Source organism: Sceloporus occidentalis, unplaced genomic scaffold (assembly GCF_023333645.1).
Source record: "Sceloporus occidentalis isolate IW3139 unplaced genomic scaffold, rSceOcc1.0.p SCAF_4, whole genome shotgun sequence".
Classification (NCBI taxonomy): domain Eukaryota; kingdom Metazoa; phylum Chordata; class Lepidosauria; order Squamata; family Phrynosomatidae; genus Sceloporus; species Sceloporus occidentalis.
This window is the reverse complement of record NW_028316984.1, coordinates 41,408,927-41,433,722: the sequence shown is the minus strand read 5'-3', so window position 1 is coordinate 41,433,722 and position 24,796 is coordinate 41,408,927. Positions and strand designations below refer to the sequence as shown.

General features: G+C 39.8%; 1 protein-coding gene across 1 annotated transcript in view; it reads right to left on the bottom strand.

Moving 5' to 3' along the window:
• LOC149313804 (sodium channel protein type 1 subunit alpha-like) overlaps positions 1-24,796 on the bottom strand; it is a 138,938-nt gene that overhangs the window by 28,641 nt on the left and 85,501 nt on the right. Inside the window, exons 14-19 of the mRNA XM_089519819.1 lie at positions 23,674-23,912; positions 19,543-19,716; positions 17,205-17,561; positions 15,370-15,819; positions 5,363-5,480; positions 3,190-3,344 (exon numbers count right to left, since the gene is read on the bottom strand). Of these exons, the coding sequence (XP_089375945.1) occupies positions 3,190-3,344; positions 5,363-5,480; positions 15,370-15,819; positions 17,205-17,561; positions 19,543-19,716; positions 23,674-23,912 (1,493 nt within the window). The remainder of the gene's footprint in view (positions 1-3,189; positions 3,345-5,362; positions 5,481-15,369; positions 15,820-17,204; positions 17,562-19,542; positions 19,717-23,673; positions 23,913-24,796) is intronic.

The following is a 24,796-nucleotide window of genomic DNA, read 5'->3' as shown; positions in this document are numbered from 1 at the left end:
GTGCTTGACAAATGACAAGACAGGCATATAGGGGCTAGTGATATACTACAATGGGTGAGAGATGTAAAAGCTGCCAAAATGTAATATCAGGTGGTTCACTGAGTGAATCTATTATGTGAAGTCGAAGGCTTTCATGGCTGGCATCCATAGTTTTTTGTGGGTTTCTCGGGCTATGTGGCCATGTTCTAGAAGAGTTTATTCCTGACATTTCACCAGCATCTGTCACTGGTATCTTCAGAGAATGCTGACCTAGAAAAGAGTGGACACACACACACACACACACACACTGTGTGACCCTGTGTAAGGAGGATGGATTCCCATGTTAATCTCTGTATTGTTCTGTTGTTGATGGCAGGGCCTCAGGATGGGAGGAGAATCCTCTTTTGCATATCCTCCCAACCTGAGGCCCTGCCATCAACATCAGAACAATACAGAGATTAACATGGGAATCCCTCCTCCTTATACAAGGTCACACAGTGAGTGTGTGTGTGTGTGTGTGTACACACACACACTCTTTTCTAGGTCAGCATTTTCTGAAGATGCCAGTCACAGATGCTGGTGAAACGTCAGGAATCAACTCTTCTAGAACATGGCCACATAGCCTGAAAAACCCTCAAAAAACTATGAATCTATTATGTTTATAATGCTCTAATAAGTACTAAACCTAGGTGTCCATCTAACAAACCTTAACATTTGTTAGCTGCCTTCGAATTGGTTCCGACCCATGGTGACCCTGTGGATAAGACATCTCCAAGAATCCCTAACTTCCACTGCCTTGCCCAGATCCTGCAAGTCCTTGGCCATTACCCCCATGATTGGGTCTATCCATCTGGTCTGTGGTCTTCCTCTCTATCTTCTACCTTCTACCTAGCATTAATGTTTTTTCTAGTGATCTGTGCCATCTCATAATGTAGCCAAAGTACAATAGTCTCAACTTTATCATCTTTGTTTCCAAGGTGAATTCTGGTCTGATCTGTTCAATAACCCATTTGTTTGTCTTCTTGGCTGTTCACGGTATCCTAAGTAATCTTCTCCAGCACCATATTTCAAAAGAGTTGATTTTCTTGTTTTCTTCCTGCTTAAGAACGTCTTAAGAGACCACAGTTTTTGAAGGCTACTTGCAATTCAGAACTTATTCTGTGAAAAAAATCCCACATGGTTGTGCAGACAACAGCCTCTTCTGTGCAGAAAACAGGATTTTCTGCATTGAAAATAATATTTCAACATGGGAATATTAACTCCTGCACAGAAGATGCTGTAATCGGGGATTCATTCTGTGTAAAATTTGCACATGGTTTATTTGCATAGAAAATAATATTTTCTAATCAGTTTCTCAACTCTCAAAAAATGTCAGCTCCTCAGCTCTAACAAAGGAGATATTATAAACTGGCCAAGAACATCCTCATGAGGCTGGGGTGTTAACCAGTGTTATAATATATGTAGTGTGGACTGGAGTTTGTGGGTTTATTGTAATTCAACTGTTTTTCTTTCCAGTCTTCCTTTGCCATTTTCTTCTTCTTGTTGAAAGACTGCTGTCCTGAGGTCAGAAATGAGCAGAGCAAAAACGAAATGTTCTACAGATTTTTGTGTATTCCCTGTTCCTTATATCTGATTTATGATCATTGTCCAGTTTATCATATCTCCTTTCTTATTCCTGCCTTAACACCCCCCTGGAAACATTTAAAAAGAGGCTTAAAACCTTCCTCTTCCTTCAAGCCTTCCCCTCTGGAAAATGAAGTTGTGTATTTTTATCCCATTGACTCTCTGCCTCACCCTATTGAATGACTGTTTTAGATTTGTATAGTGTATATTGTGTTACTGGTTTTTATCTATTTTTATGATGTGTTGTAACTGGTTTTAATTCTGTGTAAACCGCTTTGATATTTTGGAAAAGCGGTATATAAATAAAATTTATTATTATTATTGTTGTTGTGGTGGTGGTGGTGGTGCCAGAAGAGTCTTCCTGGACAATCTGTTGTATTATTATATTATTATTATTAACTGTATGATTAGGGTATTGTGATAGAAAAGGCCCCTCTTTCCAGTGATCAGCTACCTTGTTTCATTTGGGGAAAAAAAAGAGATTCCCTCGCCATTAGTTCAAGCATTCCAGTTTACAAGTACAGTGCGCCCTTATTTTATGCAGGGGATCCATTCCGGACTCCCCCGCATAAAGCAAATTCCGCCTATGCTTGAGCCCCATTTAAATTAATGGGGCTCATGCACGCGGCGGTGCACACACGCCATGAGCACGTGCCCCATTGTTCCCTATGGGATGCGCTGCCCCTTCTCCCCTCGCGGCTTTCAGCATATGCTGAAAGCTGCGTAAAGCTGTAATAGAGTATGAGGAAGTTCTGTTTACAGTACAAATTGATTCTCCTTTCTCCAAAATGTCTTCCTTCCCTGGAAGTGTTTTGGATTTTGGATTTAGTTATTTACTTTATTTTAGAATACCTGTATTTGCATAATGAGATATCTTGGAAATGGGACCCAAGTCTAAACACAAAATTCATTTATATTTGATATAGACCTTAAACACATTATCTGAAGAAAATGTTATATATTTTAAAATAGTCTTGCACATAAATCAAAGTTTGTGTATATGGAACCATCAGAAAGCAAAGGTGTCACCATCTCAGCCTCTCAAGAAAAAAGTTTTGCTTTTTGAAATAGTTTGGATTTTCGAATTTTGGACAAGAGAGACTCAACTTGCATCACTTTTTTTGTATTAATTTCCAACATTAAAAAGGAAAAAGTACCACAACAAATACAAATTCCATACATAGTTGTTTAGTTACATTGCTATATTAGTACTTCCCACCTTCAGTGGATCGGTATTTGATATTCTCTTATCATGGCTTTCATTTTTTTTTTCATATCTTTTTCTTTGGCTTCTACCTATTAATGTATTTTTCTTTCCATCAATTTTATCAATTACTCCACTAAGCTAATAGAAAACTGCAACTCTATAAGTATTGTGAGTTATTAACCTTAAAATCTCCTACTTATTTCCTACTTAGCAGTTTCTGCTATGACCTCCAACAATTATGTACAATCTAATTATCAGCTCACTAATCATTAAATCATTAATGATTTAATGATCAACCTGCATCACCTTTGGGGCCAAAAAGCTTTCTAGGACTGCTGGTGGTATGAAATATGTACTTACCATGTATGCATCTCACTTACCAAAGCACCACTGCTGAGAAGAATCATAAAGACAATGAAGGTTTCAAACCAACTGTGTTCCACTATCCTGTAGCAGGTTTTTCGAAGGTTCCACCAGAACTTGCCTTTTCCAGATTCTATGCTGACTTGACAGCATTTGAATTTCCGTACACAGCCTAAGAATCAGAAAATGTATTGTTTGAATACATTAGACTTTTATATATAATCAATTTTTAAATATACAACCATTTAGACAAATCTCACATCATGGGTTAGCCATTCTGGAAAAGGAAGGAATCTGCCCGTGAATGAAAGGGCCCCTGTAGTTGACTAAAATCCAGAGCAGATGGCAGAGAACAAAAGGGAATGAAGTGATTTTCACAGACTCTCACTTTTTTTTTTTTTTTGGCAGTTTCTCATTCTGCCTTCCATACTGTTTGGGAGAATGCTCCAACCCTGTGAAACATATAACGTGGCATAGTAGTTTGATTGTTGGATTACAATTCTGGAGAGAGACCAGAGCTCAAATCCTCACTTGGCCATGGAAACCCATTGGGTGACCTTGAGTGAGTCACACTCTCTCAGGCTCAGGAGACAAATGCAAACATCACTGAACAGATCTTCCCATGAAAACCCCATGCTACAGTTGCCTTAGGGTCACCATAAGTCAGAAATGACTTGGAAGCACACAACATTGGAACAAGCAGCTGAAAAGAGGACACAGAAATTCAGGAAGCTACCTTATACTGAGTTGGACCATTAGTTTTTCATTCAGGTGTCAACCACACCCCATTACCCTATATTTTTTCAGGATAATGTGGTGATATAAGGAAAGTGGGAACTGGTAAAAATCACTTCCTCATTTCCATTTGCTAGAAAATTCTATGAACAGAATTCTGCACACAGATCTCTTGATTTAACTCTACATGCATCAAAGGCAATACTGCAACCATGAACACTGAAGTAATAATAAGACTTGTAGAAAATCAAGAAGAAACCCATATAATTTCTTTGCAACAAAGGATCAATAAATGTTTTTGTACTACACACAGAAAAACAACTATTTAGAAAGGTTATTGTCTCCCATTTCTCTCCATTTATGATTTTCTTGGAGCAAATGGAGCAAGGATATAACCTTTTTGCTTGTTATTATTTAACACATATTCAGAATAACAATGTCACCCACAGATACACACTGATGATGTTATATTCATTTAACAATTTCATAATGATGTATGCTGAATTTTTAAAAAAGTACATTGTGGAAAGTTTAACTGGATGAAATGGACCTGAAATGAAGCTAAATTTAAAAACAAAGGAGCAGAAAACCCAATGACCCATTGTAGACTTCATCAGATGAAATGAAAATAAATAAATCTGTAGCTTGGCATCTAAGATGTCATAAAAATGTTTTGTTGACATGGGGATATTTTTCACTGCATATTTCAGTGTTGTCCTTTTTCTTGGAACTGCAGTTGTCTTACTGGGAAACATCATTTGCTTGCCATATCCCTTCAGTATTTATGAAAATGTCATTTCCTCACCATACCCCTTGCAACTTCTGATACAGGAAGAAACCATTATTCCATGCTATGTAAATGAATTATGCCAAACCTCAAGCTTCCTTCTATGCTGCCTGTTCTTCTCTTTCATAGCCATAAGAACAGAAGAGGCCCTCTCCACAGTTCTTTAAAATAATCCACAGTTCCTCATTTCATAAAACTCTTCATCAGAAATACAGTTTAAGCATCCAAACAGGGCTGATATAGTTCTCAAGGGATGGTAACACAGCAAATAGAAGCACTCTGGGCATGGATGGATTTCTATGTCTTCCTCTCTTTGCAATGCTAAAAATTTGGGGACTGAATGAAAATTTAATAGGGGCAGGATTCTTATTGCAGGGGCAATGGTCTCATTTGTCCCCCCCATAGCTATGCCCCTGCCATTTTGAGCTATAGCCCATCTCTTAAAGTGTATGCTGTAGTGTCAAAAATTTAGCAAGAAGTATTGTTATTAGCTTGCAGAATACATACAGAGAGAGATGAGCACAAGCAGTAGATTGGACAAGAGTGAAAGTTATTAGCAAGTGGGAGCAAAAGACCCAGCAGTTCCTAGAGATGTTCATGAACCAAATACATTCTTGTCTGCATTGTTAACGTCAATATTAAATTGCCACCCTCCATCCCTCCAATACCTTCAGTAAAACAAGGCTTTGGTTGGGATGTGTCTTCTCCTGAAGGTTCATCTTTATTTTCTCCAAGTATGGCAAGATTAACTGTGCTAGCTTCAGTGGAACTGGAAATGCTCAATTTCTGTAAAAGAAATACCACAATGCATTTTTTAAAAAAATAAAAAGGCACTATAAATGGATTTATTCGGAACTGAAATTAACATTGTCTGAGCACGCAGTTGTGGTATATATGGTATATTTGTACATTTTTTAAAACAGATTTCTGAGAAAATAAGTGTTTATTAGCATCAAGTGCATCCTTAGTTTGCTTGCATTAATATTTACCAAATGAAATTTCAGTTTTATTTGCTCAGTAACAGTGTGTGTAATGAGGGTAAGGAATTTTTTTTTAAAAAATGGTTGGTGCCAATTTGAACAAGAAAAGTAAGTAATTAGTAATTTATAAATGCCACAATTTTAATTTTGTGTTTTCAGCAATCCTTTGTTTTAAGAAAAAAATTGGTATAGTTCATGCCTCTGGGCCTGCTAAATACCCTAAAGGAACCAGATCTTGTCTGATCTTGAAAGTTAAGCAGGGTCAGCCCTGGTCAGTACTTGGATGAGAGACTGCCAATAGATACTAGGTGCTGCAGGCTATATTTCAGAGGAAGGGACTAGCAAAATCACCTCTGAGTATTCCTTGCCTGAGAAAACCTTAGGAAATCAATGGGATTGCCAAAAGTTGACAGACAACTTGAGGGCACATACTCAAACACATAGTGCCTCTGAGTTGACTGGCAACTGACCACTCTTTTTTGTGATTTTTTACAAACGTTTTCACTTTTTTTACTTGCTGTGGCAGGCTGAGAGGTGATAAACACAGAACCCAACAAATAAATAAAATGTAACAGTGACAGTAGTGCTTTCCATATCAGTGAGGACCGAACTTTAAAGAAGACATCCAAGGAGCTGAACATATTTAAGGGTGGTGTTCAGGACCTTGGCTGTCTCCTTCAAATCTTCTATGAAAACCCAGAGTGGATTCACTACACCACAAAGATGGGTGTCACCACCCTCCACATGATTAATGACCTTAGTGTGCTGCTATACACTAAGTTCCAGTGGTGTCACTTGGGTTGGTGTCACCACTGTCTTGTATGTCTTTTAAGGTAATTTGAAATGGCAAAAACTGATAATTAGGTAAGAAAACAGAGGGTGTTGGGAACACACCCCTGAAATTGAGAAAAACAACACAGGCCTGGGATTAAAAACCTATTTTCAACATTGTAGCTGTTTTTAATGCACTTTTGGGTGCTAGATTTGAAAACACAATAAAAATGTTGATCTTCCACAAATTTGTTATTTTTATCAAATACATTTTATCAAAAATATATTATTCAGCTTTAAGAGTGGAGACTGATGTTGCAGTGTGATTTTTTAGTGCTTTTGAACAGATGTTTGTGTTTGATATAAGTGAATTAAAGTGTTCTGAAATTCTTAACCTCTTTCTTATTCCTTACAGGCAGGATAATTCTTTGCAGGGTCATTTCACTCAGCCACATATTACAACACATAAGTGTGAAACCAAGTTGTGAAAAAACTGTATGGAGCAAATCTGAGGTCACTTTTGGATTCTGAATGCTAAATTTCTAGAATACATTAAAAAAAAGGTTTTAGAACCCTCAGTTTTGCAGGCCTGTATAATAGGACTGACACTGTGTTTACATATCAAATATCAGATCACCACTTGTCAGAAGATAAAAATTCTGGAATGAAATGCAGGGATGATATATAAAAAATATTATAATATTGAGCCAACACTGTAGGGCCAAGTATCATATCACTACCACTCCAACAGAACAAACAGATATGAAGGTCATTTCTGAAACTCCACCAATGAAAACAGGATGTCAACTTCATTCCGACAGCCTTAATTTTGCATTCTCTCTTGCCAGTGCATAGATGCATTTGCTTTTGTGCGTTTCAAAACTATTTGTTATTTTGGTACACAAGCCAATCCCTCTCAGTTTTAGAGAATTACAGATTCCAATTATATGGGAATGTTTGAGATCATAACATCTCCATTCTAATCTGGCATCCTTTAATTTTGAGCCTCTAGATTGGATACTTAACACACATTAGGGCTCATTCTGGGTTTCTCCCAGAGTATCCTGGTCCCCATTACCACTGTACTTCAGGGCGATGCTGGTTGGCTGTATTCTGCTATACCTGCTGCTGCTGGCACAAGTTCCTCCTTCTGAGATCAGGAAATCCCATGAGGTGCCCAGTATCAATTACCTTGCCTGGCACCTTGTTCAGACCTCAGAGGGAGTGACCTGCTCCAGCAGTGGCACTGTCAGATGGCACAGTGGGACTCATGAATAAACAGCCAGCCAGCACCACTCTGGAGTGCTCCAGATTCTCTAGAAAAACCCAGAACAAAAGATGAGGTCTTTTACACCAGTTTAGACAGGGATAGGGTGGATTTGCGGCCGAGCTGGCCTTCCCTCATAAAGGCAGTCCACACTTGAACTGAGGCTTCGACCTTGAGTATGTAGACCAATTGTGGTGAGGGTGGGGGAAAAGTGGTGTAATTGGCCCATACAGACATGCCCTTAGTCACAATAAATGACATAAACTGCATGGGGAGCAGATAGGTGTGAGTACCAAAATAAACCAAAGTAGTTTTCATAACAGCATTCTCCAACCACCCACAATGTTATTACTATACAGTATATAACATCAAGAATGAGAGCACCAATACACAGCTGGATGAATGAATGGTGAAAGCACATCAAAAACAATCCAGGATAATTGAAACTGCTGTTATTGTACACCAACTTCCAATAATCTGAAATAATCTGCTGTTTCCTTGAAAGGCATTAGTCAAATCATTTTTTAAAAAATGCTATTGTCTTAGAGGCACTCTTCTAATGCTTGTTTTCAAACACACTTCCCACAAAGGCAGAAGCCTTATCAGTTATCTAGATACTGACTGTAATGTGTGCATAACCATTTGTCTGCCATAGCCTCGCTTGTTGTCCTTGTTGTCACTGTGTGTCTTTGAGTAGTTTCGGACTCAGTCATTTCTGAGGGGAACTTATCGTGTGGGTTTTTGAGGCTTAGAGTGTGTGACTTGCTCAAGTGGGGTTTCCATGGCCGAGCAGGGATTCAAATCTTGGTCTCATGAGTTGCAGTCCAATGCTCAAACCAATAATCTTAGCACCAGAGCTCTCTGACAGACCAGACTGAATACCTCAGAAAATTAAAATCCCAGAATTCTGTAAGATAGTCATGGCTGTTAAACTGGTCTCAAATAGCTTTAATTCTCCACTAGTTACACCTCTAGTGAGACAAAGAGAAAGGTAACCTACTGAAGAAACTAAGCTCATGGTACAAGTGGCCCTGAATTCTATGAGAGAAAGCTATACATTTTGAGCCCATAATACACACCCATTTAGCAGGATTCAAACAAATGAGGTTCAGAGACATGAAACGTGGCCAGAAAACTAAAAAGTTACATTTAATAATAATAATAATTTGTTTTATTTATATACCGCTATTCCAAAGATCATAGCGGTGAACAGCAAGTAAGCTAATTAGCAAGTAAGCTAATTTTGCCCCCAACAGTCTGGGTACTCATTTTAGTGACCTCGGAAGGATGCAAGCCTGAGTCGAGCTTGGGCCCTTTTGCTGGTCTTGAACTCACAACCTTGTGGTCTTGAGTGAATGGCTGCAGTACAGGCATTTAACCACTGCGCCACCAGGGCTCCTAGATTTGAAGTATCTACACTAAAATGACAAAACATATACAAAAGCGAAGAAAAATATCAATTTTGCAGTGGTGACATCCATGGGTGCCACAATCATTCCTAAAAATAAAGTTGCGTCCAGAGGTAATTGGTTTGCTTTACAGAATACCAGCAGCCTCCTAGTTTATTCTGCAAAATATAACCATTTTAAAAGTCTAAAAGAATATTGTAGAGCATCAAGAAAGGTAAGGAACCTTGCAGTTACCAATGGAGATTATCAGTATGCACAGTGGTGACCATGGCACCAAACTGGGGGTCCTATATCCTCTTAGGGCAATGAAAATACAGGTCCTCTGAATGGTTCCTTATTTGCTGAAAGCAAGGTTTGGAACAGACTCAGCAAACTATAATGTTAAGGTCTGTGGAAGTCAACAGGTACCTAAGAGCAAATCCCAGGGGGCAGGATATCTTTCCACAAACCGTGGGGCCTCAGCTACAGGGAAAATAGTAATGTCTGTAAGAACAATATCAGCAGTGTCCCCCCTTTCTTTTCAAGCATAGCTTACACTGGAGGCAGAGACACTTGAGCAACATCCACACTGCCCCCTGACACCTTCTAAACCAAATACAGCTAGAGGCTTTCAGGGTCTCTGAAACAGACCATGTCTGCCATTTCACAATGGTAACACAGTAGATATTGTCACTTCCTTGTCTAGTGCCATATTCACTGACTGTCAGTACACCAGTGGTTGGCAAAGCTTGCCAGAAGCCAAGCTATCTCCTTGTGGGCAGCAAAGTTGGTGGTGAGGATCCTATTTTGTCCCTTGGTGAGTGAGTGGATCCAAGGGAATAATTACACTGAATATCTGTTAAGTACTGTTAGGATTGTTGCCATCAAACACCTTGCTACAGAATTAAGGTCACCAAAGAAAGGGCAGGAAGAATTCATGCTCAAGGTCGTGTATACAATGGCTGCTTAATTCAGGGTCAGTCCAGAGTATTATGCCCCACACAGGCCCTGGACTGACCATGGATGGTGACTACATGGACCAGGCCAAATCTGGTGTGACACAGCCATTATTGTGCACATGGACCAGCCGGGCCAACACTGCATCAGCTCCTCTGGTCTGTTATTTTCATTGGTGCTGCCACTATTTTGCCAACTAAGCAGCTCCCTGAGACAGTCCATCTGTCGCTGCTGCTTCTGCTGAAGTCAGAATGGGGCATCCTGACATGTGATCAGCAATGAGGGGATTGTTTTACCCCCTCATTGTTTATCACATGGGTGGTGTGAGACACGCTCTTGTAGGGAGCTGCTTGGGCAGTGAGGCAGTGGTTGTGGTGGCTCCAAAGAGGATGCATCCCCTTCCCTGCACTGTTCAGCCCATCGTAAAGGAAATGGCACCACATTTGCTATCTGGGCAACTGGATCAGGACAAATCAGACATCATCCAGCTGTCCAGACAGCTAAGAGAACCAGAAGCCAAGGGTTTAACGGTTTAGAACAGCAGTTTTGCTGTCATGTTGTCTGGACACAAGGCACCAAGACTAGAGAGAGTCCAGCATATATGCTCTGTACAGACAAGCCCAAAGAGAGGAAGGAGCATTAGGTGTGGGGAGAAGTGTGTGAAACTTTCCACAACTTTCATCCAAGTTAAAAGACTCACCCTTGCTACATTTGCACCAAGCCAAAAAGCCACGTGCTCGTTGTTGAACACATGCCAAAACAGATGGAAAAATGCCTGAAAATATCTACCTTAGAGGTGTTAATTGGTGCTCTTGTTGTTGGGATCCAAGTTGTGATTACTGTGTGTGCTTCCAAGATCTTTCATTACAGAGAATCCTGGCTACCTTCCTCAGAAGGAAATGTGACAGAACCAGGGCCATCGTAAGACTTTTGCTCCTTTGGAAAAGCAGGAAGTGTTCCCCGCCATCACCCTTCAATTTATGAAGTAATCACAGCCAGAGGGGGAAAAACACCACAGGGGCCCCTCCTTGCCAGTAACAATGAAAATAAAATCACAAGTTGAGTAAGGCCTGAAACAGACGGGCCAAAAGGGCTGCCATCGGGTGTTTACACGATGCATGCCCCGAACACGGCTGCAAGCTACTCTGAGCCCATGCCAACCTGGAAGAGCCAGGTCAAAAAATGCTCCTTTTCAGCAGCCCGGTTCATGACTGCGGTGGCAGCCAGGATTGGGACTAGGCATGTGCAGTTGCCACAGCCTCATAGTGATCGGGCAGAAGCAGCCTCTGGCCACTCCTTTTGCCCCATCTGCTTGAGGCAGCTACCTCACTTCATCTAATGAAAGGACTGGCACATGACACAGTAGCCTACATGAGCAGCCTTCAAGCTATTCATATTTTGGAAGTGAGGAGGGGGAAATACCCAGTTAACTGATTTCACTAGAAGGTAAAAATAAATTTAAGAAGCGTGTTTATCCTTTTGGACTGCCAAAAATTGAGGTAAAAGTGGTCATGTAAGTAACTATGGCCCAGTACAGACCAGCACCATAGCACGTCATGAAGAGGTGCTAGGGTTGCCTCGGGGTGTCTCTTACAGACGCCCTGCAACCCTAGCACGTCTTACGCATGTCAAAATGGTGGCGTCCTGTACAGATGGGCACCACCATTTTGAAGCAACGGGGCACCATAATGACATTGCAAGTGCACCCTTGGCGTGTTGCAGTGTCATTATGGCGCCGCAAAAAGAACCCGATTTTCCCGGGTTCTTTTTGCTCCACGAGGAAGCTGCGCAGTTTGTCTGCTGCGGCTTCCTCATGGAACAAACCAGGGCACCGGCAGACAGCCCTTTTTGGTGGTTTGTACCGGGCCTAAGACTGCAATATGGTCTCATACCCACTGGTGCTTAAGTTCTATTGAACAGACTGGGGCACACTTCCAAATAATCATACATGAGGGTTGCAATATAAATTAATTAATATGTATTAAGGAATCTAAATATAACTTTATAACTGGGCAATGTTATATTCATCCCAACATTCTAATGAGCTGTGTCCAAATGCACCTCTTTTCAAAGAGGTAAAGAAATCCAATGCACTCACTTTTCTTACAACTGTAATTTGTTTGAGCACTCTTGCAACTTTATCATCCAAGAGAAGGTATATCCACAGATCATGCAGTTAACATATTAAAATGCTATGTAAAAATCACCCAACAAAGTGCATGTTGGCGATTGTCATGCTGTAATGTGAGCCACATGACTCAAATTACAGTTTAGTTTGTATGTATTTTTACTGGCACTGTGATGGATGAAGGTGGCATATACAGTAGTTTTATAACATGCATCAATCTTTATTCACCAGTGACCATGTACATATGATTTGTTGAAGTAACCTGTTCAAAATGGCTGACACACGTTGATCTACCTGGTAAAAAAGCACCAAAGCTGCACTCTTGATTGGTTCTGCTTGATTTTAGTCCTGTGAGAAGTAAGAATGTTAGGAAATGATATTGAGAGCACAAATACCTCCTTGTGATACTTATGGAAATGCCACCAACATGAGTACAAAAGCATTTTTGAATATGCCTACATTAACAGTTTTGAAAAAGGATGAGATGAAACTTATGTACACATTAAAAATACTCTGGTCATTAGTAAACATAAGAAATGATAGACGGGTATGTGAATTCAAAAATATTCTGCACTTCCACATCCCACTTCTCTATTTTCAACAGCATATGAATACAGGTCAAGTCTCCCTTACTTAAATTCCAAAATACTCCAACCATGCCGTATGAGGAACGACTTAGTGAGCTGGGGATGTTTAGCCTGGAGAAGAGAAGTTTAAGAGGTGATATTATAGCCTTGTTTAAATACTTGAAGGGATGTCATATTGAGGAGGGAGCTAACTTGTTTTCTGCTGCTCCAGAGACTGGGACCCGGAGCAATGGATGCAAGCTACAGAAAAAGAGATTCCACTTCAACACTAGGAGGAACTTCCTTACAGTAAGAGCTGTTCGACAGTGGAACACACTCCCTCAGAGTGTAGTGGAGTCTCCTTCCTTAGAGGTCTTTAAACAGAGCCTGGGTGGCCATCTGTTGAGGATGCTTTGATTTAGATTTCTTGCATGAGAAGGGGTTGGACTGGATGGCCCTTGCGGCCTCTATGATTCCATGATCCAAGAAGCTATTTTTTTTCCATGGGTGACTGACATAGTGACACCTTTGCTTTCTGAAAGTTTAGTGTACCCAAGTTCTTGTTTCATGCACAAAATTATTTTAAAATATTGTATAAAATACTTTTAAATTATATGTTTAGGTTGTATTTGAAACATAAACAAATTTTGTGTTTTGACTTGGGCCCCATCTCCAAGATATCTCATTATGTGTTTATATGCAAATACAAGTATTTCAAAATAATGTGAAATCCAAAACACATTTGGTCCCAAGCATTTTCTATAAGGGAGACTCAACCTGTATGAGTAATAACTCTATGCTATTTTTAAAAAATCAACAAGAAGCAATTTTGCACAATATCAAGTCAATATTTTAAGTTAGTTCAGTATCAAGGGTGAATGTGCACATTTATAGATTTATAGCAATACACAGTGTTTACTTGTGTAGTGAGCACCACCTCATTAGAAACTTTCTAATGAGCATCACTAGACTCTGTCTTGCTATAAATCTGATTGAGCTCAAATAGAATAGTCCACTGAATCAGTGGGAACTTGGTATGTTAACATTTATATACATCTGATTGATTCAATAGGCCTGCACTGTTTGGGACTAAGAATAAGATTTAGGCCTGAGTTGTTACATTAAAGGGGGAAAAGACAACTGAGATATAGTCCTCTGTTGCATTGGCAGGACTCTCTCCCTCCTCACAGTGTCCATCTGAAAGATGAACAGCTTAATGAGAAGAAAAGGGAGGAGTATGCAGAGAACCAGGCTGAAGCAACCAGATTAAAGGTAAAGTAAAAGTATTCTCTGTTGACAAGTTGTGCCTGACCATTGGGTGCTCATCTCTGTTACTAAGCCAAAGAGCCAGTGTTGCCAGAGACTACTCTGTGATCATGTGGCCAGGATGATTGCACAGCACACTGTTTACCTTCTCAGGAGTGGTACCTATTTATCTACTTGTATTTGCATGCTTTTGAACTGCAATGTTGGCAGAAGCTGGGACTAGTGATGGGAGCTCACCCCATCATGTGGCACCTGGGCCTTGAACTGCCAACCTGCTGATCTTGCAACCAACAGTAAGTGTCTTAAGGCTGCTGGACTCCAATTCTTTTTGGCCCCAACAATGACAGCCAATGGTCTGTGAATGTAGTCCAGCAGCTAGAGGGCCACATCTTCCCCCACCACACCTTTAAATCCTTGATTTAAAAATTGCAACTGATTGGTATGAATGACTCCACCAGCTATGCCATTAATATTTGTTGTGTAGCTACAAATCAAGGTATTTGAAAAGCATCTTTGATGACTGTATGATGCCAACTGTGATGAAACTTCAGAACTATAGTTGGCCCTCCACATTTGTGGCTTTGACTTTTGCAGATTTAATTATTTAATTATTCAGAGATTTGATTAATATGTTCTCTTTAGGAATCTCTATATCCTCCAGGGTGAATCTGCCAGACATTGACCAAAAATAATGTTGGAGGACTTGGACATTCTTAGAGAAAACAATAATCTAAACATCTGTAAGCCCTCCAGTGCACCTTCTGCACTGGTCAACGTCTGCTGGATTTTGGCCCCAGAACTGTGCTGCAGGACCAAGAGACTCCTAGAGAGGTGTTCTCTCAGGTTAAAAAATCTACTAACTCAGGTTATTTGCATTTCCCCCACTTTCACACAGGTCCTGCATCCCTAATCCCAGTGAATGTAGAAGGCTCACTGTATTTCATAGCAATGGGATCTTGACATGGCTCTGATTTTTGGCATCTTTTCTGCACTGCTTCACACTTCTAGGGCTTCTCTTATTTATCCTCCTGTGCAAGAATACATATTAATGACTGCTAAATTTGTTTTCATTAGGAGCAACTAATCTGATACTCTGTGGCCATTTTGTGAATGAATGAATGAACCCATACTATACTATTTTATACTTATAGCGTAAAAATTTAAATGTGCTGTCACTTTCAATACTGAGAGTCAAACAGACTTGTAGAGGGAAAAACACTAAAGTAGTGAGAATTTATGTTTTAAAATATTAATGCACATACACTAAATTACATAGATGAATATAAACATCAGTAAGTAAAGTGTACAAAACTTTACAGAAGAGTTCTAATAAATAATATTTCATGTCTTACCTCTTTACTTTCTTCAAGCTCAGATATACTGCTAAGTTCCTCTGTATTTAAATGTTCAAAATCTGACTCTCCCACAGCTATTGGCACTGTCACAGTGAGATTTGGGTTGTTGATGAATGACATGTGATCAGTGCTGTCCATGTAAATCATAGTAGTTTTCTCATTGCAGTAATCTAGACCTTTGTTGATTTCTGCTACAGTGTGATTGGGAACACACCCATCTTGCTTGTTGTTTTGCTCATCAGCTGAATCAACCCCGGTGGACATTTTACATTTTTGCAAAATGGTAATTCGGACAAATTCTATTATTTTTCTTTTTGCATGACCTATTCCTCTTCGAATCCTTGCCACAGCAATCTGGAGATTGTTGGCTTCAGTTTCCTGTTCAGGAGCAGCCAGGCTGTCTGAACTAAAAGAGCTCAGTAATAAAGCCAGAAAGAGATTTAGTACCTGGGGGAGACAAATAGTTGAATAAGCTCATTTTCTGAGGTTACAGTTTATACACAATATATTGTCAACTGAACATATATATTCATATTTTAGTTTCAGAACATCTATCATAATAAAAGAGAATGTTTATCTCCAAGGCAATGAAGCCCCAAAGAACTAAAATCTGACAGGAATATTAAGGGGGCCTAATGGGTGTGCATCTCAAGACTATTTTATTTTTAAACAGCTTAATTAATTTCAATTAATTAAAATGTATCTGTAGGTGAAATTACTATCATCAGCCCCTAGGTGGCATGCTTCACTTACCTTTCTTACCATTCAAAGATGAAGCTGCAGTCCAGGCCTGGCACATTCATTTCTCCAAGACTCATCCAATTTCCATTCATAGATTCCCCCCCCCCCCCCCGCCCCATGTTAGCAATTTGTCTAATGAGAAGACTGAAAAACAATATCTATCTTCTTACTATTATTAGCAACAAAAAATAACAAGATGGAAACACAACATCACAACATCAGCACTGCCACATATGGAACCTTTCTTGATGAGGATGGGAGTATTGTGGTTGAGAAAACATACAAAAACAGGTTGTTGTTAATTTATACAGCACTATTGATATACATCGTGCTGTACATAAATAAACCAGTAAAACAAACATTCCTGCCAAAGGCTTGCTTTTAGAATGAAAGAATTATATGAATGCAGGATTTGGGGCATAACAGTCCTTGAAATCTACAGCTGAAATCTTCCCTGTCTGATGCCTTCCAGATGTGTTGGACCTTCTTCATCCCCATGTTAGCCCAGCCATCAGCCGTGATGTCTGGTGAGGATAGTGAGAATTGTAAACCAGCATAGCTGGAAAATGCCAAGTTGGGAAAGGCCATCCTACAGTTTTATGATTCTGCAAAATAAATGTGAAAAAGCTCATATTTGCTTAAGGAGGTGTGGAGTATGACCCTTCTAAACAAACACACATGTATTATTGATTATCCCCATTTATAACAGGTATGTTGTTGTTGTTGTTGTTGTTGTTGTTGTTGTTGTTACTGTGTGCCTCCAAGTCATTCCTGACTAATGGTGACTCTAAGGGAAATCTTTCATAGGATTATTATTATTATTATTATTATTATTATTATTATTATTTGCAAAATGTGCTCAGAAGGGTTTTACCTTTTCCTTCTTCTGAAGCTGAGAGAATGTGACTTGCCTAACACCACCCAGTGGGCTTCCATGGCCGAGTGGGGATTTGAACCTTTGTCTCCAGAGTCATAGTCCAACACTCAAACCACTACATCACACTGATGTATAGAATATATTTAAAATAGGTATAGAATAGATTTAAAACAAGCTCTTCACTTTTAGATAAGGTAATAGTTGACAGACGTACCACGAGGTTTCCAATCACCATCACTAGCATGAATACAATGAGGCACATGGCTTGGCCTGCAACTTCCATGCAGTCCCACATGGTTTCTATCCATTCTCCACAAAGGACTCGGAACACGATCAAGAAAGAGTGGTAGAAGTCATTCATGTGCCAGCGTGGAAGAGTACAGTCATCTGAAATCTTGCACTTACAAGCCTCATACTGTTTGCCAAACAACTGCATGCCAACCACGGCAAAGATGAAGACAATGATGGCCAGGACCAAGGTCAGATTTCCCAATGCACCCACGGAGTTGCCAATAATCTTTATCAGCATGTTTAGCGTTGGCCAAGATTTTGCCAGCTTGAAGACACGAAGCTGAAAAGCATAACAAAGATTACACGCACAAGATATATGAACAATGACCTATGAGTTTAAGCAACTGCATAATCAGAAAACCCTTGACTTCAGTCATACTGTGCTCTCTTACTGATAGGACTATGCACTGCAAGGATGGACAAGTAAGTGCTCAGCAGACATTTTGGACAATTCCTGCTAGCTGCTGCAGAGATGGACAGTGGTAAGGTAGAGTAGGCCCTTGGTATCTGCTGGGGTTTGGTTCCAAGAGCCCCCCATGGATACCAAAATCTGCTGAAGTTCAAGTCCCATTAAATACAATGGATAGTTAAATGGTGTTCCTTATATAAAATGGCACAAGCAAGGTTTGCTTTTTGTAATTTATATAAATATATTTAATATTTTCAAGCTATGGATATTTGAATCTATGGATAAAGAATCTGTGGCTACAGAGGGCCGACTGTATTATGAAATGCATGCTATAGGTTATCTGGATGGCACTAGAGTTCCTAACCCTGGGCCTATAATGCTGAAGTAGGAGAAGAAGAAAAAATAGGAGGAACAGTTAGTACTGTCATAGCAGTAGAAGTAATATACAGGGAACCTGCACCCCAGATAGATAAGCAAGAATGCATTGCTAACCATTTTGCAAAATAAAGAAAAGGAAACAATGATGTTTTGGTGCTGCAAAGAAAATACTTATATTTCTTTGCCACATATGAGGTGTAGATGATAAGACTGAACTTGAAAACATTATGTCCAACCACATATTTAACATCATTGCAGCTAGCTTCAGTTTATTCAACATTGGGCATGTAGTTAGAATCTGCTGTTAGAATCTACTGTACTCAGTACCCAGCAAAAGGATTTCAAACATGGGCTCAGGACTCAGTTTCCCCAGGGATTCTAGACCCTTTCTCAGAATATGAGAATAAGCTAAACCAGCACCCCCACCTGCCCCAGCATTCTGCTCCCTCTAACCAGTCAGTTGGTCTTAATCTGAATCATAATTAATACTGCCTGAGATAGAGACATACTCTTCCACTGAAGGAGGAAAAAAAATCTGCTATGTAAATGTAGACACCTCCCTTTCCTATATTTACCACAGTCTTAGGGAGGTGCAGCAGTAGTCTCTCTACCTCTTGCTACTTACTGCAAAGGACCCTTTAATCTGTCAAGCACTGAAAGTGAATGGCAGGTGGCATTCTGGGTTTTTACCATCACTTCCTTATTTCCTAAAAGAATAGGATTATTTCATACTACTGTCCACCAAAACTGCAGAGAAGAACTGGAAATATCTCCTCATCCTTTTTCAGGAGTACCAGATGAAAAAAAATGGAATAAGCCAAATAACAGAAAGAAGTGGAATTCTGGAGTTCTTTGTCCTGAAGAAAGGAGTGGTGAATCTTTCCACAGCTATCTACTGAATGTCTACGCAATCTTATGGACAATCCTTGGTGAGATTTTACTGAATACCACTGAGTTCTAGGGGATTCAGAGGCACTTTGTATGTAAGACTGTGAATGTGATATGAGGTGACACTGGAGATTAAGAGCTTCTACAGACCAGCATTATACACCAGTGTGGGGGCATGGCGTATGCAAGCCAGCCACCCCCATGCCAGCATCATGCCACACACTCAACTGCATGGGATGCATCATTTCTCTCTGTTGGTGCAGCATTTAAATGCACTGTGCCAAAAGTGTGCTGAAAAGCCGCCGCCGCTACCGCCACTAGAGCACCCTTTCCATGGTGCAGAAAGGCCAAATTGGGGCTGCAGCATGTGGTTACCATGGCCCCAATCCAGAGAGGAAAGGGGTAGCAAGGGGCCATCTGTTGAGCCCCTGAGAGTTCCCATGTAGAATCTCCTGTATTCTAGCAAGTCCTGAATCCATTCTGGCACCGTTCTGACATTACAAGGTGTCTATGCAGCAAATCACTCCTACCGCACTCCAGCCAAGCCAGCAATACAAACAGCAAAGGGATTTAGTGTCATGTTTACCAGTCTGAAGGATCTTAGAACTGACAATCCTTCTATATTTGAAAGTTCCAGCTCCATCAAACTCAGACTGACAATGATGCTATCGAAAACATTCCAGCCTTCTTGGAAATAATAATAAGGATCCATGGCTATGATTTTCAGGACCATTTCTGCAGTGAAAATTCCAGTGAAGACCTAAGCACAGAACATTTAAGAGTCAGTTGCTGTGTTTGATTTTTATCACCTGCTCACCTTTTTGCTACTTTTAAAAAGTATGGTTTATTTCATGGTCTGTGAATGTAAAAGGTAACAAAGCAATGCTTAAGAGTAATATACAAATGGAACTGCTGAAATTCCAGCTAGGTCCATTTCCCATCTGGGCTGTAACTATGCAAGGTCTGATAGTTCAATTCCCTGCTCAGCCACTGGGTGACTTTGTGTGGATCTCTCCCAGAAAATCCCATGATAGGTTTGCTTTAGGGTTGTCATAAATTGGAAATGACTTGAAGGTACATGACAACAAGAAAAGTTCACCTTAGAGTCATTATAAGTCAGAAATGGCTTGAAGGCACACAATAATAACAAATACTAATAAAACAAGCAAATGAAAAACAATTTAAAAGGTATCTTGAAACAAAAGCAGTATAGCACAAGCCTATTAAAAGTCCTTTCAGTTAGCTGCTGAAAACCTCCCAGAATGAAAGGGGCATTATAAAATGGGCAACAGAAGTACAGCAAAGAGAGGGCTATTCTTGTATCCCTCGGAAGGGATTTCTAGGGCCTAGGAACACCCACCAAAAGGCCTTCTCCCACATTTTCTCCAGATATGCCTGTGAAGTAGATGAGACTGACAGAAGGGCCTTTCTTGAAGATCTCAAAGTTCATATGGGCAAAATTCATATGGGTGAACACTATCCTTCAGAAAGCTTGGACTGAAGCCATGTTGTGCTTTATACACCATAACCAACACTTTGAATTACGTCTAGAAATAGACCAATAGGTAGTGGTGCTGTTGTAACAAGAAAGTTACGTAGGCCTGTTACAGACTGCCAAAATAAAGCTGCTTCGGATCTCTTTGGAGGTATGCTATTTAAATGATGCTTGGGTCCTAAGAGTCCGGAGGTCGCGCCAAAGCCACACTCCATTCCTAAGCACTGGAGTGCAGCTTTGGTGCAGCTTCCGGATTCTTAGGATGCATGCATCATTTAAACAGCATACCTCCAAAGAGACCCGAAGCAGCTTTATTTTGGCAGTCTGTAACAGGCCATAGTTCCTGTAGCTGGTCTAGGTCAACAGTTTGAGTACAGACCCTTGGGCCAGCAGAAGTTTCTGAACACTTTCGAAAGGCAGTTACTACATACAACATATAGCAGTAATCCAAACAAAGGCATCTTTGTGGAACAGAATATGATCTAAGAATTGGCATGTAGTACGGAGGAACGTGCAGTATGAAAGAGGAGAAAAGACAGGCACCATGAAAAGTGGTTGTTGAAGAAGCTTTTTTAACATTGAACTCCCCATATCCTGCAGGCTTCTTAGCTTCTGCTAGGTCAAACTGGCTCCTAGTTGACCAATGAGTAGGTTGCCACATTATCCAGTTGGCTAGACTTTATTGAGGGTGCATTTGCACTATAGAAATAATGCAGTTTCATATCACTTTAACTGCCATGGCTCCATCCTACAGAATCCTGGGAATTTTGTGAGACGCTAGCACTCTTTGGCAGAAAAGGCTAAACACCTTATAAAACTACAGCCTTCATAAGTTTGGAAATTTTAATAAATGTTATGAGGCAAAATGTGCAGCCCTATTGCTTTGCAAGGAATAAGCCTGCTATTGCCTTTCAATGTTTAGCCAGTGAATGTCTCACAGACTGCTCCATAGAGATTTAAACTGGAGATGTAAGCCACTCTTAATTCCCTGGACAATTGTTCTAGTTGGATAGAAAGCCTAGTCTGTGTGCTGAGACCTCATCTGTTTTTGTTTTGTTTTGTTTTTAAATAGATCTGGCTGCAAACAGAGCCCTAGAAAGTCAAGCCACAGAAATGAATGGGGACATGGGGAATACAACAGAACAAAGTACCTAGAGGGGAAGTAGAGCAAAATGTCATAATTAAAATATTAGTATTTAAGGTGTACTTGTATTTATTGGCAATATTTCTTATCTGTGAATTCCATTTTATCTTCCATTTTAGCTTCTTGGAAATGAACTTGGTACTACCATGAGCAATGAGGGAGGTTTGGAGAAGGCACAAGTAGAGGTTATAGAAGCAGACAGACATGAATGTTTGGAGGTAAATAGATGTGAATCTTAGATTTCTGGAAAGTAGTTTGAAATACAAATAATAAATTGATAAAATTGTTCTGGAAGAACTCAACTCTGTATTTACTTGTCTTTGGTATGTACAGTGCACCTGAGTCATATGCAGGCTCACCATATGTGGATTTGAAGTCACATGGACGGCAAGCCTTAATACAATGAATGGGGCATGTGCCGGGCGTGCCCCTTTCAAATGAATGTGGCTTGAGTATATGCTTGATTTGCCTTATGTGCGGGAGGGGGTTCCAGAAAGGATCCCTTGCATAAGGCAAGGGTGGACTGTATAAGTATAGTGCGCCCTTGGCTTACATGGGGATCCATTCTGGACCCCGTCGCATAAGGCAAGTTCCATGTGCGCTTGAGTCCCATTGAAATTAATGGGGCTTGTGCATGCTTGCACCATTTCCTCTTCGTCACACAGCTTTCAACATAAGCTGAAAGCCATGTATAGTGCGCCCACGTACGACGTGGGTGTGCTTTATATCCAACTGGCATGTTTATTCAGCTTTACAGCCTACTAAGTTAAATGGGTCTTATCCCTAAGTAAATGTACATAACAGATTTATAAATTTGTATTTATTAGGAATCTATCCTATTCCCTACTGCAATGTGTCCCATAACAGGGATACAAACAGATGCTACTAGATCGATTCAAGTGAGACTGAGTAGAAGAGATTTATATCTACAAGTAAAATTAAACTATGGGAGGTTATTCTTAAGGGGGAAAACAGGTCTCCCATATTTCTATGGTACTTAGATTGAAAGATAAACTTTTCTTACACAAAAGACTACATTTCCAATTTTTCAGGAAGGAAGTCATATTAGTCTGTTACCATAAAAACAACAAAAAGGCTTTAGATTCTTTAGAGACTAACAAGCTGGGGTTTTTGCATCTGCTTTTGTGGACAGTAATTACCTAGGGTGCATCTATACTGTAGAAATAATGCAGTTTAAATACAGTAATAGACTTTAATATATGGGGTTATATATTGTAACACAGTGTTTAATATTGTTATTCTTTTTGTAAAGATACATATGAATTTAATATTGTATATACATAAGTATTTTAAAAAGCTTTAAAAAAGTAAAAAGAAAAGAAACAATACAGTTTGACACCATGTTAACTGCCAAAGCTCTATCCAACAGAATCCTGGGATTCATAGTTTTGTGAGGCACTAGCACGCTTTGGCAGAAAAGGCCTAAGGCCATGTAAAATTACAAATCATAGGATTCCATAGCAGATACAGCACTTAAAGTGGTGTCAAACTGAATTACTTCTACACCACCACCCCGTTTTGTTTGCTGCCTGAAAGCAGCACTGTTACTCCTGTCTTGGAGCTGCCCATATGCCACCTTCCTCTTTTAAAAACTCTATCCTAATCCTGCCAGTGCACAGTTGCTGCCACAGATGTAGTCGGATTTTGAATGGAAGGGGTATCAGACAGTTACAGAGTAAAGAAGAAGAATAGGGATGGAAAGGATTGTAAAAATATTTGGAAAATGATTTAAAAAATAGAGTTTTCACAGTTTGGGACATATTCACTACAAAATTAGCATGAGGTTGTGAATTCTATGTATGAACTGGTTCAATAAATTAGATATTGTATTCTGTACTATGTGCATTTTTATTCCCTGCCCCCACATCAGAAGCATGACTATGTGACTCATAATGAGTGCTTGCAGTTTAAAATACATCACTACATCATATGTATTTAAAAGTTTTGGAGGCATCCAACAAAGAAGCATTCATTTTTTGAAAGGATCTTCCATTCTTGCACAAAGACTTTTGAGTTTATCAGTTAAAAAAAATTATTCGGTGTAAACATTGACTCACCAAGTTTCCATTTTTAAGAACATCAATGAAGGCGGGATCACTTGGATAATGTTCCATGGACATAAATAGGGTATTTACAACAATGCAGATTGTAATGCCAAGATCAACAAATGGATCCATCACAATGAAATGAACAACCTTCTTTATTTCTAGCCAAGCGCTGCAACAGTTCCAAATCAAGTAAGTGTGGGCGAACTTGTACCAGCATGGTGGGCATTTCTGTCTGGATTCTTCAAGTTCTGAAAGAAGTCATGTTGAAAATATAAGGAGCACATATTCATTCAATGCACTATGCCAATATGAAAAAACAACAACAACAACAACCAACTAAAATATAATTTCAAATTGGCAAAATTAATTATAATTTTTCAAGGTGCCCACACTATACATTAACATAGGGTTTTATCTGATTAGCTGGTAAAATATCTGTGGCGAATACATAGAGATATGCAAAACACTGTCTTGATAGTTATAGAGAATTATTTTGAGGATTTCCAGCATTCTCACAGGGACAAACTACATATGACAAGAAACAGGTTTCTTGGAGGTGTGTCAAAGTTTTAAAAATATTTAACAGGGGATAAGGGTTTCATCAGGGTTGCATGAAGATGTTTGATGCCCATTCTGCTAGACTATTTTGGGGGAGAGTGTTCTCCCATTGGTGTCAAGTGGAGTCTTCCCCAAAAGTATCATAAAAAACAGAGATTTATCAAGATTGTGTCTGTGGAACAGTGTTAAATTCCTTTTTGTGTGCCACAGCCCCACCTGAAGCTTCATTCCCTGAACCTACTGTTACCTTTTTAAACTGAGGTGCTTCAAAGATTTTGGCATCATTTGCAGTTTGGTACAGAGCATCTGTTGAGGTATGGGCTTGGAAGCTTTACTCATTATTAGTCCCACTAATAGTCCCGCAGAAGGCAACTAAAGGGACAGGAGGGCAGGCGGGAAGAGGCACAGGGGTGGGAAAAATTTGGAGAAAGGGGCACTCGCTTCCTCTGGCCCCTTTCACCCCTGAAAAACATATGAGACATGTCTACTAAGCTTTTAGGGCTGGAAGGGGTTTAACAGAGTTTAACATTTGCAAATGAACAAAACTGGTAATATCAAACCCACGAATGTGGAG